The 15,377-nt window shown below is 34.2% G+C and overlaps 1 protein-coding gene across 6 annotated transcripts in view, besides 10 other annotated features; it reads right to left on the minus strand.

Moving 5' to 3' along the window:
• Nucleotides 1-271: part of a mobile genetic element that runs on past the window's edge.
• Nucleotides 272-2,920: 2,649 nt separating this feature from the next.
• Nucleotides 2,921-3,043: a mobile genetic element.
• Nucleotides 3,044-3,364: 321 nt separating this feature from the next.
• Nucleotides 3,365-3,449: a mobile genetic element.
• A 411-nt stretch (nucleotides 3,450-3,860) lies between these two features.
• Nucleotides 3,861-4,800: a mobile genetic element.
• Nucleotides 4,801-5,749: a mobile genetic element.
• Nucleotides 5,750-6,208: 459 nt separating this feature from the next.
• Nucleotides 6,209-6,418: a mobile genetic element.
• A 646-nt stretch (nucleotides 6,419-7,064) lies between these two features.
• The window catches only part of Nipped-B, a 37,346-nt gene continuing 29,033 nt past the window's right edge, over nucleotides 7,065-15,377 (minus strand). For 5 of the 6 annotated variants that reach the window (NM_001169581.2, NM_001169583.2, NM_001042986.3 and 2 more), the window contains 9 exons: nucleotides 14,452-14,544; nucleotides 13,896-14,389; nucleotides 10,855-11,003; nucleotides 10,512-10,799; nucleotides 8,641-8,876; nucleotides 8,404-8,561; nucleotides 7,689-8,343; nucleotides 7,472-7,639; nucleotides 7,065-7,403 (listed from right to left, as the gene is read on the minus strand). In NM_001169581.2, the coding sequence (NP_001163052.1) occupies nucleotides 7,251-7,403; nucleotides 7,472-7,639; nucleotides 7,689-8,343; nucleotides 8,404-8,561; nucleotides 8,641-8,876; nucleotides 10,512-10,799; nucleotides 10,855-11,003; nucleotides 13,896-14,389; nucleotides 14,452-14,544 (2,394 nt within the window). In that variant the 3' untranslated portion in view covers nucleotides 7,065-7,250. The remainder of the gene's footprint in view (nucleotides 7,404-7,471; nucleotides 7,640-7,688; nucleotides 8,344-8,403; nucleotides 8,562-8,640; nucleotides 8,877-10,511; nucleotides 10,800-10,854; nucleotides 11,004-13,895; nucleotides 14,390-14,451; nucleotides 14,545-15,377) is intronic. The other variant, NM_001273774.1, reaches the window with a different exon arrangement.
• Nucleotides 9,043-9,430: a mobile genetic element.
• Nucleotides 11,360-11,905: a mobile genetic element.
• Nucleotides 11,924-12,985: a mobile genetic element.
• Nucleotides 14,820-15,377: part of a mobile genetic element that runs on past the window's edge.

Raw genomic sequence — 15,377 nt, forward strand, 5'->3', positions numbered from 1 at the left:
CTTGTATTGACGCGTATTCAAAATTCCTGGTTGTAAAAGAAATACAAAACAAACTAAACATCGAGAATAAAGTAATGGAACTACTCCAACAATTTCCCCACGCCAAAGTAATTATGACTGATAATGAACCAAGCTTTACCTCTGTCCAATTTAAATCCTTTGCACAAAGATGTGGTTTAACTCTACATTTCGCAGACCCCAGACACAGTACCTCGAACGGACAAGTAGAAAGGGCACATTCAACATTAACAGAATTGGCTCGTTGTATAAAGGAAGAATTTAATCTTAATGACTATTCTGAAATAATTATTAGAGCCGCAAAAGAATTCAATCAGAGCATCCGTTCTACAACAAACCAAAAACCTTTTGATATTCTTTATAATAAAATTGATCACGAAAACATTTCAATATCATGTAGGTGAAGTTGTTTATAAAAAGAAACACGGAGAAGGAAATAAGCTATAAAATAGATTAAAAAAACAGGTTGTTAAGGAAAACTTACCTAACAAAGTTATAATTAATAATAGAAACAGAACTATTCACAAAGACAACATTAAGTTTTACCAAATACCATATATTTTTTTTTATTTTATTAAATTACAGAAAATGCATTTCTTATTACTTTTAATACCATTCGTAATGATAACCACTTCAGAAATAATTGATTACTCCAATCACGAATTTTTCCTGTTCAAAGACAAAAAGGATGTCCTTACCTATGAATCATATGCCGACTTATTCCACGTAACTAACTTAAGTTTTTATAAAGAAATAATCAATCTAGAATCAGGATATGTTAGAAAAGATACAAATATTCGGACAAAATGGGAAATTACTTACGAAATACAGATACTGAAATTAATTCTGTCACAATTGATACCAACTAGATCAAAAAGGGGAATAAATGAGTTAGGCACTGTTTGGAAATGGTTAGCTGGAACTCCGGATCACGATGATTTCATTAAAATACAGAATAAAATAAATGATTTAATTGAAAACAATAACCAACAATTAATTATTAATTCCAAATTGTTTAAGGAGATAAAATCACTTTCCGATCACTTTAAAAACATTTTTATTGATCAAGAATTGCCGTTACGAAAACATCGTTACGTTTATTAACATTTGACTTACAAAACCTTATTGATACTATCACACTAGCCAAAATTGATTTATTCAACACACAAATTTTAAATAATGAAGACATTAAAGAAATATTAGATCACGAACAACAACCTGTAATTATTGCAGACCTAATGGACATCTCCATATTCAAAATTGTATTGCATAAAGAACTCTTAATTATTTATATAAAATACCCCGTTATAACAAACAGATGCAAAATTTACTATGCCAGATCAATTTCACATAATGATGGAAAATTACTAATAAGTAATAAGGTCGCAAAATGCGAAAATACCTTTTATGAAATATCTAATTTTAAGAACGCACTTTTTAACAACTATTGTATTATAAGTAAAGATAAGACCAGTTTTACCCGTTTACTAAATGGAGAAAAATCAATTTGCCCTAAAATTCTAGAAAAAAATAAGAATATAGATATCATTCAAGAAGGTGCCATTCTAATAAATGGAAATAATATTGTGAACGATTCTCATTTAAACGGGTCATATTTAATAACATTTAACAGCACAACTACAATAAATAATATTTCATACACCAACTCAGAAAACAAAATACTTGAGTACATTACTACCAACCATTTTAAAAACCTGGAAATATCAGAATATATAAAATCCAACAATTCAGAACTTTCTCTTGACAACATTAATATTTTAAACCCATTTATTGAAATTTACAATTGTAAAATTTCAATTTCATTTATATTACTAATTTTAATCATTTTGTACATTATTACTATGTTATTATTAAAATTCAGAAATTATATATTTGTAACCAAACAAAAACGGCCAGAACTAGAAAAACCAAATATACTTCATTATTTTTTAACAGAATTGAATGAGCGTTTAAACGAAATTAATAATGAAGCGGGACGCGTCATTTTAGAAGGGGGAGAGTTATCCAACCAATAAACATAGCACCCTTCCACAGTTTATAAACAAATTTCAATTCTCAATCTCGTCGGCATTTCCTTTGTCTTTGTTTTTGTCATTGCCTTTGCCAGCGCTTAGCTACCCGCTAAAGTAAATAACCCAAACTTAACGTAAACACAGCTTCCGCTTGGAGACCAAACCACGGCCAACTTATTACGCTTCAATCAAAAACTGCATCGATCAGCATAATTGAATTTCACAATGCAGTGGAATAATTTCAGCATAAAGCTTTTATCAAAAGTTCAGAAAGTGTCAAAGAAAAGCTTCTGGCCGAGGTTGATTGGATTAGGATTCAGAATTTGAAGATCAGTCTGATTCGGGTGGATTAAAAGAACGGTTTATAAATGTATAAATAGATAACAATAAGTGTCTTGTAATAAAGTGATAAGTTGAAAAGTTTAACACCAATAAAAATATTAAAAAATAAAAAATTATTTTTTTAAATAATTTATACCGTAAAACGTTAATTTGCACACTCCTTTGGCTCAGATAGGCGCAGTGGTTAATTCTCGACCGTTACCATACCTGTCTCCAGTGTTCCAGAAGGAGATCAAAGTCATTTGCCAATTAATCGCTTGGACTATTTGAAGCATTTTAACGATTTTGGAAAAGATGGCACCAAGAATATTTAGCAATATTTATATCTGCCGATAACCTGAAACTGGTCAAGGATTTCAAACAGCCACCAGCCACTTGGCTCTTGGCACGCGTAGTTGAAACTTAGACTGGGCCAGATGGACTCGTAAGCGTTCATAAGGCTAAAGACAGCAACTGGAGAGATAACTCGTTCGATAACGAAGTTAGGATTTGTAACGTGTAACGAAATAAATTGATGGAGGGCAAGGGATCCTTTTTCGCTAAAGACATTAATGAATAAGATCAAGAATTGAGCGTGCTTGCGACAAAAGAATATAGGAGCTAGTATACAAAATCGTAGGAAGCAAATTAATATATTCGGAAGAAGACAGCGAAGTATCATTTGAATCAGGATATACTAGATTCGTTCGTTATAACAGGTTAAAGAAGCGTTTCCGACCATATAAAGAATTTATATGTCGCATCGCTGCACTAGCTGCAAGGTTATATGCATATTTTATATGCTGCCTTTGACTATCTAAGTGCAAACCCAATATGAGAATCAAAACAATGTAAAAAATTGTTAGAAGCGTTATGCTGTTGACCGTTAAATGGGCTTTTTCAGCGTGTAAAGGTAGGAGTATTGTTTTGGCGCCAAAGGAATCTGAGGTTGCGGTGCTCGACTTAGACTCCGGCTCTCGCTCGTCGACAATGGGGGTGGTGGTCTTGCGTACACAGTTCTTATCACTACTATACATTAATTATATCAAAGACAAGAATTTAGCGAGCTTGCGACAAAAGAGAATAAGTTTACGAAACCGGAAGCAAGATAATAGATAAACACAGGAAAGAACTTATAGAATTTTTCCGCCCAACCTATGATCACCTTCCTTGGAGGCGGTTCTACGGTGACCCATCAGGGATACCCTACGATCACGGGTACATCATCAGGGTTCTATTGTTTGGCTCTTAGGTAGGTAGTCATGGTTTTAATCTTCTCTTTCATAATTCTTAGCGATAGTATAGCTTAAGAACATAGGTAAAGTAGGTAAATAATTTAATATAAGCCCTACTCATCATATCTAAGAAATATTTCTAAGTGTAGCAAACGTAAGAATGCTAAGTTTGAAGATATCCAATCTCTATAATGAGATAAACTTTTTTTAATTTCCATTAATTAAGAATATATTTTGATTAACTAAAATTTTTTGATTTAAGATAAGGGGTATATAGTTTCTAGTGAATCTACTTGGAATAGAGAAGTTATGCCGATTAACCAAGTCGGGCTCTCAACTTAACCACGAATAAGCTTACAAACAAAGACTGTTCGAAGCATCGTTCTATCGATAGCTAGGGTAGGGAAATTAATTAAAAGTGATCTAAAAGGTAATATACGGTTTGCATCCCAATTTAGGCGCCGCAAGGCAAAAAGTAAGAAGTTTATTTGGACCGATTCAATGCGGTCTGAGTGGACTACGTATTGTGGACTTCAAACAGGTGATTCATACTCAAGAATCGGACGGACTAGTCATGTCAAGATCATCAAATTCCACCTTTTTATAAAACCAAGAACCCCCCTGGCCTGATTGACAATAGTCGAAATATGGTCAGAAAATTTAATTTAGGGTCCAGAAGAACACCAAGAACATCCACCCGTGTTATTGTGTCCAAAGGCCACCCACTTAGAGTGTAAGTCGCGCGTATTGGTTTGGCACGACAAAAGGTCATAACTTTACACTTGGAGCCATTTAAGTCTAATACGTTATCAGTTATAGTAAGTCCAAATGGCACGAAATATTCTTGTGCTGGAGGCATAATTTAACATCATCTGCGTACAACGTACACGCGAATGTTTTATTATTAAGGGGAGGTCGTTAATGAATAAGGTAAAAAGAAGCGGACCAAGATGGCTCCCTTGTGCGACACCTGATGTGATTTGGAGAATACAAGATAAAGAATTTTTAAAGAGGACTTGTTGCGTCCTGCCATTCAGATAGCTTGAAATCCAATTTAGAAGATCAACAGGGAAACTTAAAAGATCAAGTTTTCTTACTAGAAGGTAAGAGTCTAATGCATTACTAAAGTCAGTGTAGATGACATCTGTGTGAAGATTATTTTTGAAGCCCTGTATTACGAAAGAAGTTAGCTCAACCTAAAGAGCGAGCCCAAAAGAACCTATGAGCCACCATAATGAACGTTCATACTAACATAATCCAGCTTAATGTTTACCATTGCGCAGCTGCTCAGAACCTGCCGGCTCAGACTGCGGCGGATCGCAATATAAACATCATGCGAACCTTACGTCACTGGATGGGGACAATCATCCATAATCCTAGAAGAGTCGGGTAATGCAGCTATCAACTGTTGCGGCCCTCTCCTCGTTCAGGATCTGGCTGTCTCACCTATGCGGGTACGTCATTTGTTGACGTTACCTTTATCAGCAGAGGGCTAACACTAACTGGATGGTCTATGACGTTGTAACGCTGAGCGACCACGCTCTGATTTCCTTCTGTCTCTCCCCGGAGGGTACGTCTTGGAGGCAAGCATGGGACACCAGGAAGATCGTTGAGGACATCTCACCAAATCAATTTCCCGGTAATTCCAAATGGGGATGCTGAGAGTATGGCGGCTGACCTCAAGAATATGCTTGCTAGAATTTGCGATGCAAACTGTCTGAATGCCTCAGGGCTAAAAGAACCAGAGATAGCACACAGCACGTGGATCTCATGGAGGCTTTTAGAAGAAAACGCTTAGAATTGAAGCACGGCATTGAGGCTGCCAAAGCGCGGGCCCATAAGGAACTGCTGGGAATCGTTGACAATAGTACCTGGTCGTAACCAACAAACTAAGGAAGAGATCGGACCCTGGTGTCCTGGCTAATGTTGTAGGGGAACTATTCCCAATGCAGACGACATTATGGCGGCCAACAGCAGTATTTCCCGTGCGTCACAGAATTTGAATTCGTCGTGGCTGCCAAGTGGAGCAATTGTTGAAGCAGAGGCGGTAGGTAGACTTGACATCTTCAGTGGCCCGGTCATCGCCAAGACCGCCCTTGGTGGCCGATCCGACGAGATGGCCAACAGAGTGGGTGGCCTAAGGCTTTTTTGCGTCGGCGTATTAGTGTCCTTGTCCCCGGAAAGAATTAGAATTTACCACCGGGCAACGGTGCACTACATATGGTGGATTCTTAAATCCCCGGATTTTGTGCAGGACCTCTCTCTATAATAGTTGGACTTCTATAACTATAACCCCTTCACCCTGGACACGAAATCTTTATCTATAGTGGGCTGAGGTTTTTTATACCGGGCTAGGGCTTTCTCTGGACTACTTCGGTCATTTCTCCAATTTTGGAAGTCAATGCCCAACCGATGAACTTTGCCAATTACTGGAGTAGAATTTTCATTTGCACAATTACAACCGCTGTCGAACTGCATTTTCTTTGTTGCATTCAGTCTGACTTAAATGGGAAGTGCCCCTCCTTTTGCATCAGACTCTGGCTGTTTCATAGGTGAATTTTCAAAATCTAATGATCTTAACACAGCGGGTGTACGGAAGAGCTTGTAGAAATATGGTCCACTAAAGTCGGTGCCAGTAACTTCAAACGCATGAGATCCATCGAGACCCTCTTAGACCAATAGGACAATATTGGAATCGAGCTAAGCTAAGAGCGTGGCCATATTGATTGGCTGACCCTTCGGTGAGATGATCGGGTGGCGGCCATTGAAATCCAACGAAGAGTTCTTTAGCCGACCGACCATCTACTTTAACGATAATCTGTCGCGACTGCGGTGTCACTGTGGCTGCAGTGACACTAATTCCTAATGATTAATATCATTAGGAATATTATTATTATATTAATATCATTATTAATATTATTATTTGGAATATCATTATTATATTATGATATATATATATAAAGATTTGTAGCAATTCACGTGCGTTTTATGGATGTAATTAGTGCTTTCGGGTTCCGCCAAATAGTCGGTGGATTGAAATTTTTTGAAATTGAAGCGCAAGTGCATTCTGTGGCACCCCTGCTTATATTTTTTGCTTTTTTATGAATTATTTTAATAATTTTATTAATTTAGGTCTTAAAAAACCTAAATGCTCATTTCGTTTTATATACATGAAGTTTTCTCAAAACCACATTTATAAATTTTAAATTACTTTGAATTTATTATAATTGGACAAATCATTGGACAATAGCCAAGCGTTTTTTTTTACCTTATTTGATTGTGTATAAATATATATGGGATTGGTCTTTGTCTGTTTACCCACTCCCCACTAGTATGAAACAGAAGAGAAGAGCGACAAGACGATGGTGTTCTTAAATAATTGATCCATAAACACTTAAAAGTATTAATAATAAAAACCCACATATATATTTTTTTCTTATATAAAAACATATTGTATGGCATAGAAGAGGAATAATTATTTTATTCATCAAGTTATTACAAACTAATGCAATTCATTTTTATCTTTTTTGTTTTTGTCTTGTAATATACATGTAATTTTATTGTTGCTTAGCTTCGACTTCTTCTTATGTACTAAAAAGAAAATTTTAAATGTTATTCAATACACAAAATTATAATTGTTCACTCAGGCATATTCCGCATCACTGGTTTCATCATCCGTAGAATCAATTTTTCTTCTTTTTTTTTTAGTTCGCACAGGATTTGTTTTGCGACCACTAGGTTTTGAAGTCAACATAGATGCCTTCGCAATATGAGACATTGGGACATCAACCACATCCTAAAAAAAGAACGAGATATTTTGGAAAATAAATTCTAAGTAAGAGCGTTTTCTTGTTTGGGACTTACCGTGACTGTTAGTGAGTATCCATCACAAGCGGAGTGAGAATTTTTTGCTGAACTAGAGAATGCCACTCCATCCGAAGAAGCAGAGATATTTAACATTGTTTTGTCGCGGGATTCATCAGCATCGGAGTCTCCATCATCCGGATCCAATTTAAGCATCAGTTGCTTAAACTAAAATTAAATTAGAAAATATTGGAAAGTTATTTGTGTTGATACTTACATCAAGGTATTTAACAACAAGGTCCAATTTCTCCTCTTTAGTCAGTGTAAAATTAATGTCCGTACTCAATTTCTCTTGCGACATTTGTTTCTTTATAACATCAATAGTCGTTTTTGGGTTAAAATCATTAACACTTTTACGTGTTACGGCTTTTTCATATAATTTTTGTTCGGAAGGTGAATATCTTGAAATTTTACTGTCAGTAATCGCATACATTTCCTTCAGATGATCTTTCAGTATTAAAAGAAGCATACATGCTTGAGCAGATGTTATACATTTAATAATTTCCGTCAAATCTTCGGGCAATCTATTAAACAACACCTCTGGATCTTCTACGTCATCATCATCTTCTAAAACATCTCCTTCCTTGTCGCTTGGTTTTATATGTTCCTTGAATGTAGCAAGTAAATGTGTTCCAGCCATAGAAATTAGAAGATCTATTTGATGGATTAGATATAAAGGTTCATCTTGAACTACATATGGAAAGTAAGCCAGGTTATCTGCAATATATAACATTTGTTGTAATGATGTTTTCTGATCGTCAAACTGTTTTGTAACTGTTTGCACCAAAGCACGCCTTTGCGGTTTAGTAGTGCGAAGAAGTGTATACAGAAAATCGTTTAAAGCGGTAGTTGTATTATCTGGTCCACGACTCCTTAAATTGTATAATATTTAATAAGTATAAAGATTCAGAAATATTTTATGAATAACTTACGCATAACCTCTAATTATTTCCAGTTTCCCTCTGTTGTTTATTTGTAAAATTTTTTGTAGCTTAAAGCAAAGCTGTAGCCCGAATTGCACTTTCATATTAACAAATCCAGAGTATGTTTTATCAATATCTTTCAACAGGGCATCAGCTCGATGAGCAGACTACAAATATTTATTTAAGATTTTAGAATTAAAAACTAAGGTAAGAATTTAGAGTTAAAAAACTAAGTTTCGTACTAACCTCTATCCTATGATCAGTACTCAGGCAAATTAAATACGGAACCATTCTAACAGGGTGAACCAAACCTTGACGGAGGACAATCTGTATTACTTTGACAGCCCATAACCGAACTGTGTCATCCCGATTAAGAAAGCATTCAAGAATTTCTTCTAAATATAGTTGAATTATTCGACTTGCCATGCCAGACGAAACGTCGTTCATTTCCTTAAGATCTTCGTGTTTTGATTGTTTTTCCCCTGTAATCATTAAATATGAAAGTTTATTTATACAAAAGATTTTCTATATAATATTATTCTTAATAACGTAGAACTCCATAGATTGTAAGATTTTATTGTTTCCGTATGCGTACAGTAGATTCGTTGAAATATATGTATGTACGTAAAAAATTTACGAAACTAACATAGTTTTGGTCGGTTTTAGGGCGTTAAAGCGGGTGTGGCAAAAACTTTGTTCTTACAAATCGATATAAATTTTCAATACTAATAAAAGTGAGAAAAAATATCAACACAGTTTTGTGCGATTTGTGGGTGCTAGTGGTTGTGGCACTATGGGTCAACAAACTTGCGCTGCGTCTTTGTCTCTAGAATCTGTATGTTGAATCTCAACCTTTTTTATAGTTCCTGAGATGTTGACTTTCATACGGACAGACGGACATGACTAGATCGACACGGCTATTGATCCTGATCAAGAATACATATACTTTTTATAGTCGGATACGCTTCCTTCTGCTGTTACATACTTTTCAACGAATCTAGTATACCCCTTTACTCTACGAGTAACGGGTATAAAAATTCATTAAAAAAAACTTCACGAAAACTATCGCCGAAGAGTGGTCATTTAATAGCTGATTTATTTGATTTATGTAATTAAGTCTTAAAAAGTTTTAATGCTTGAAAATGTTAAATTTTGTATGTCAATAATATTGCCCGTCTCATTTTCTCGTCTTTAATTAGTTCTTGACTATATATATATATATATATATATATTCTTGAATATACAGACTTGGATCATTTATATCTGAATGGATAGATGAATATAAAAATCAAAAATATGTTTATTTAACAACATTTAACAAGATTAAAATTAAAATATGCCAGTAGCATATACGAATTTTATGGCTACTAGAAAATCGGTAATGGAAATTCTGCCCAAGTCATCAACAATCCTACTGTTTCCAAGGGGTATAAGGTGATCCTAAGCTTAGACACCACTGCTGTTAAGGGGAAAAAGCAGATCCGTACAGTCGAGAATTGTAAAACCCTTGCTTGACCAAATAAAAGACTAAAAAAATATTTGATTCTAATGAAAAACAAAATGTAAGTCAAAATCCTGTAATATTAAAATATTCCATCCCACAGAAAAATAGAAAAATATAAAATAGTTAAGCTATAATCTTATTGTTATTATTATCGTATTAATGTTCAATAATTTTTAATCAGAATCCCTGGAGAAGATGATCATTCCACGTCGGTTATTATACTTCTTGTTACATTTGTTATTAATTTTAAAACATGAGAGAACCATATAGTAGAAGTGGTAGAAAAAATGTTAAAATTTTGCTGGGTTGGGGCTATGCCTCTTAAATTAGCATGCTTATTTTCAACTTTATATCTCTTAAAGCTCCTGATATCGAGGCATTTAAACGGAAAGACGGACATGACCTGATCGACTGATCACAAGTATATATACTTTTTAGGGAGAAGCTCTTTTCTTCCTGTTACATCCTTTTAAACGGATCACCCTTGTACTCTACGAGTAACGGTAATAAAATTTAAGTTTTTATATTAGATTTATTGGACTTACTTATTGTTTAATAAGTCCAAGTCATGTGTCAGCGGATAAATTAAATAAAAAAAATTGAATATACTAACATTCTTTTTCCTTATTGTGCATAAACATTTCAGATTCCGTTAGATAAATCCAAATATTTCGCATGCAGATTATTTTAAAGCCGGCGTCGTTGGCTATTGAACTTAAAATTTCGCAATACAAATTTTTAAGTTCGGATCTTGTAAGGTAGCCATCGTTTAGTACACAAAATGATCCAAGCGAAATAAGTGCTTGCTTTCGAATTTCTTGATTAGTACAACGGCAGAAGAACATCAAGCAATGGAATACATCCTCACATATAGAAACAGGAAGTCCATCATTTGTTTCACCTAAAAAAAATATACATATAAAATTATCCGAAATTAATAAAAAAAATTTACATACCTAACGCAATAGGAGACTTAAAGTCGAAATATCGCATTAGTATTCCGATCGTAAACAAACTTCGCCGAAAGCTGGGAGTGTATATATTATCTACGCTGTTATTTCCTTGTATTACTTGACTTCGAGACACATCAAGAACCCGATAAAATCTACAAAAAATAAATTGATGTAAACATTTTAATAATTTTAAATAAAAACAGAAGGCACATTTCGGTTTTATAATTTCATTACTTAATTATCTACATTAATTGTAAGGATACCAAAACTATCATGGAGCATCCCCAGTCTTTAAATCATTACAGATTTTACAATTCCCTTCTTCTTATTCCTTCTTATAGTATAGTCCTTCTTATTTTATAATTTACACCAGCTTTTCATAAATGATATTAATGTTATAGATAAGTCCGTAATCGCAATACTCTATATATAAATATATATGTTGCCGGTTGCTATATATGTAATACAATAATTAAAACTTAATTTATATAATAAATGGAAGCTAAACAAGGGAGAATGCTATAGTCGAGTCGCCCGAATATCAGATACTCGTTACTCAGCTAGTGTGAATGCGTACGCGAAATTTCATTATTTTTCTGGGATATCGATAGATATTGGGGAATGAAATGAGAAAAAAATTAAAAACTGGTCCAAGGTGGGCTTTACCGGTTCGGCGGATAAAGGGAGTTAGAGTGGGCGTGGCAACATGATTTTTGGCAATTCGCTAGAAATTTAAGAAACTAATAGAATTCTGAAAAATTATACAACAATTTTTAAAAAATGCGGGCGTGGTAGTTTTTGGCTCTTTTAATTTGGGTGGCCGTGATAACATGGGTGGCCGTGGTAACATGGGTGTACCAACTTGCGCCGCGGCTTTGTCTCTAGAATCTGTATGCTGAATGTTTACCCATTAGCTTTTATAGTTCTTTAGATCTCGACTTTCATATGGACAGAGTGACATGGCTAGATCGATTGGGCTATTGAACATGATCAAGAATATATTCACTTTATATAGTCGGAAACGCTTCCTTCTGTCTGTTAAATACTTTTCAACAGCAGTATACCCTTTTACCAAAGACCCTAGAATAACAAGATGCGTAACGCCATATGATTTTTTGGCACACGATTTTTTGGCCGTGGCGCTAGAGGTGGCTCCAGGCTCTCTCGAATTTTTGTTAGAGAGCGAGAGAGCGAAGAGCGCTACAGCGAACAGCTCTTTTCAACGCACAAAGTGATAGCAGACAACTGTATGTGTGCATACGTATGCTCATGCATTGTAAATTTGACAAAATATGCCCTTCACCTTAGAAGTTCTTGGACTTTATATCTATATTATTTTTGATCAATTGGCACCATGCGAAAAATTCTTGTTTTGCATTGCCTTAACGTTATTATTATATGAAAATAGATTAGAAATAGCCAAATCTATGTACATATTATCACAAAAATAAATTTCAAAAATGACTTTATATAAGAATATTTGTCATTAGAGTTATTCAACTTGCGGCGTGTGAAAAATTAATAAGGCAATGATTGTTGAGTGCTTGTGTCCGCACTTCGTGCCTCAAGATATGAACAAAGCAAAGACACTAGAATAAATCTAGTGTCTTTGATATTACTTTTGCAATAAACAGTTATCATATTTAATTATTTAGTATATTTATTAAATCATTTGACTTAATATGATGTAACATTAACATTAAAAGTGTTTCAAAAAAAATATTTTGCTTTTAAGAAATTTTCAGATGAGAGACAAATTAGAATTAAACATAACAAATTTTAACAAACAAATTTAAAAAGCTTTAAAATTATAATAGTCAGGGCGCGAATTTTTAAAAATTATTTTATTTTATCATATTGCTACGAAATTGGCAAAAACTACCCTAATATGTACAATGTAAATTCGTTTTTTCGATCATAATTGATTTCGGCCCGAAAATCGTCTTCTAGCACAACACGCACACATATACGCGTTCTCGTCTCTTGTTTTTACTCACACAAGCGAGCAAATTATATTTTTAGATTTCTTATGCTCTCAGCGGGAGCGAGCGGAAACGGCCGTCACCAAAAAAGTGGCTGCATAGTGCCAAACCAATGTATGGCCGTTACGCATCTTGTTATTCTAGTGTCTTTGCTTTTACTCTACGAGTTACAGGTGTAAAAGGTATCATATAACGGTATATACAAAATATGATCAACACATGTTCCATAATTGTGGGCTTGACAGCTTTTTGTAGTATAAGGGCGTTAGAATGGGTGTATGTAATGATTTTCAAATTTAGATAAATATTTGAAAGACTAATAAAAAATAAACAACTATTTCAAAAGTAAAAGTTACACTCACTTTGGCCACACTGCCCAAACTGTGTTCGGCATTTCGATAGCAATTAGCAAGATAAAAAAATGTAATAAAATAAAATATTATATAAAAGTTAAGTGGGAGCGTGGCTGTTTTTAGTGTTAGATGGGGTTGACTTGCACGTATAATAAGTGGAATGCCAGAAAGATAAATAATGGGACAGACGGACAAACCCAGATCGGCACGCTTTTATAAGTATTGCTTTTATAAGAGGTATATTGAAAATTATTTGCGACATTTGGTGGCATGCGCCCGGGTGGATCAGTTTCAAAATATTGTTACAAAAATTGTTTGTATTCGTAAGTATGTATGTTAAGAATGGTTATTACAGACAAAATCGTCGTAGACTGTATTAGACATTGCCCTCGAGAAGAGAGAAATTCGTATTTGCTGAATTGAAGTTTAGTGTTAGTTAGTAATTGTATTGATATACAATGTAGTCATGCCATCAATCGGATGCTTACTTATCTTAATAATATTAAGATATCTATATTATACAGACTGAATCGTTTCTTAATATTTTATAATCGTAATTACGATCGCCGTTTTATTTTTAACCGGCCCGCACTATATTTTAAGCTAGCTCTATAATGCTGAAGATTATTGAAATAGGATTAACAAAGCATAGACAAATATTTTAAAAATTTAAAAATTAAACGTAAAAGGTATAAAGATTAATACCTACTTTTGAAAACAGTCGCGGATCAATTTAAAGTTATGTGTAATCTTATTCACAAGTGCTCCCAAGCAAGAAACACAGCTAGTAACTTCGGCTTGATTTCGTGAAACAACCAATAACATTAAATGCTCTTCCAACGATGCTAAAAAGGATTCACTGGCATTATTAACCAGAGGAACTACTTTTTCGAGAATATCTGCAACTGCACATATGAACTTGGCGGCTGTGGCAGAATGACATTTTATGTTGAGATATGGTTCAATTGTTATAGCATGCTTAACAAGCAGTTGGGGCCGCACTTTAGCCAGTAAATGAAGTGTGGTAATACAACCCAGCATTCGCGAGTTATCTGTATCTTCCAATTCAATTAGTCTGTCAACTAGTCCGTCGGCTAATTGTTGACAAGCTATCACAATATCCATTGGTGGCTCTGAGTTCTTCTTAATAAATTCTTGAACGCATCCTTCAGACCTTAGCATATTATCTCTTGGCTTAAATATCTACATTAAAGGTAAAATAAATATGAAATATAATACGTTTTCTATTTATATTTTTAGCTTACACTCATTAGAAGGCCCTCTAACCAAGTAGTTCCAGTATCATGTGCAGTATTTACCACGTCAATTATATGATTTATTTTCCTTTGTATTCCAATCTAAATAACAATTTATGGAGTAAGAATTATTTAAACGTTAATTAAATAACCATTAAGAATAAACATTAAGTAATATACTTTGTATAGCTGTAAACGATACTATCTGTACTAACAGATACCCCTTACACAAAGTGTAAGGGAGGAATTATTAGATCAATAGACATAGGTAAATTGGAAATTTATTATTATAAGTCAATAAACAAACAAAAATCGATATTTCTAAAATTGTAGTAGAAAATGGCAATAGTAATAACAAAAAAAAAATTAAAAAAAAAACTATCAGATACCAGATACTCAGCTGGTGTGAAAGCGAACGCGAAATTTCATCATTTTTCTGGGGTATCGATAGATATTGGGGAATGAAATGAGAAATTAAAAAAGAATTCAAAATTGTTCCAAAGTGTGGGCGTGACCGGTTTGAACGGTTTTAGGGCGTGGCAAAAATTTTTTTTGGAAAACCGATGAAAATTTACAAGACTAATAAAATTATGAAAAAGATCGAAAAATGGTTCAAAAATGTGGGCGTGGCAGTTTTTGGCGGTTTTAGGGCGTTAGAGTGGGCGTTGAAATTTTTTTTTTCAAATCAATAGAAATTTACAAGACTAAAAAAAATGTGAAAAAATATCAACACATTTTTTATAAGTGTGGCCGTGACAGTTTTATGCGATTTGTGGGAGCTAGAGGGGTCGTGGCAACATGGGTCAGCAAACTTACGCTGAATTTTATAGTTCCTGAGATCTCGACTTTCATACGGACAGACGGAGAAGGCTAGATAGACTCGGCTATTGATCCTGATCAAGAATATATATACTTCGCTTCGTTCGTACTTCGTG

Source organism: Drosophila melanogaster, chromosome 2R (assembly GCF_000001215.4).
Source record: "Drosophila melanogaster chromosome 2R".
Taxonomy (NCBI): Eukaryota; Metazoa; Arthropoda; class Insecta; order Diptera; family Drosophilidae; genus Drosophila; species Drosophila melanogaster.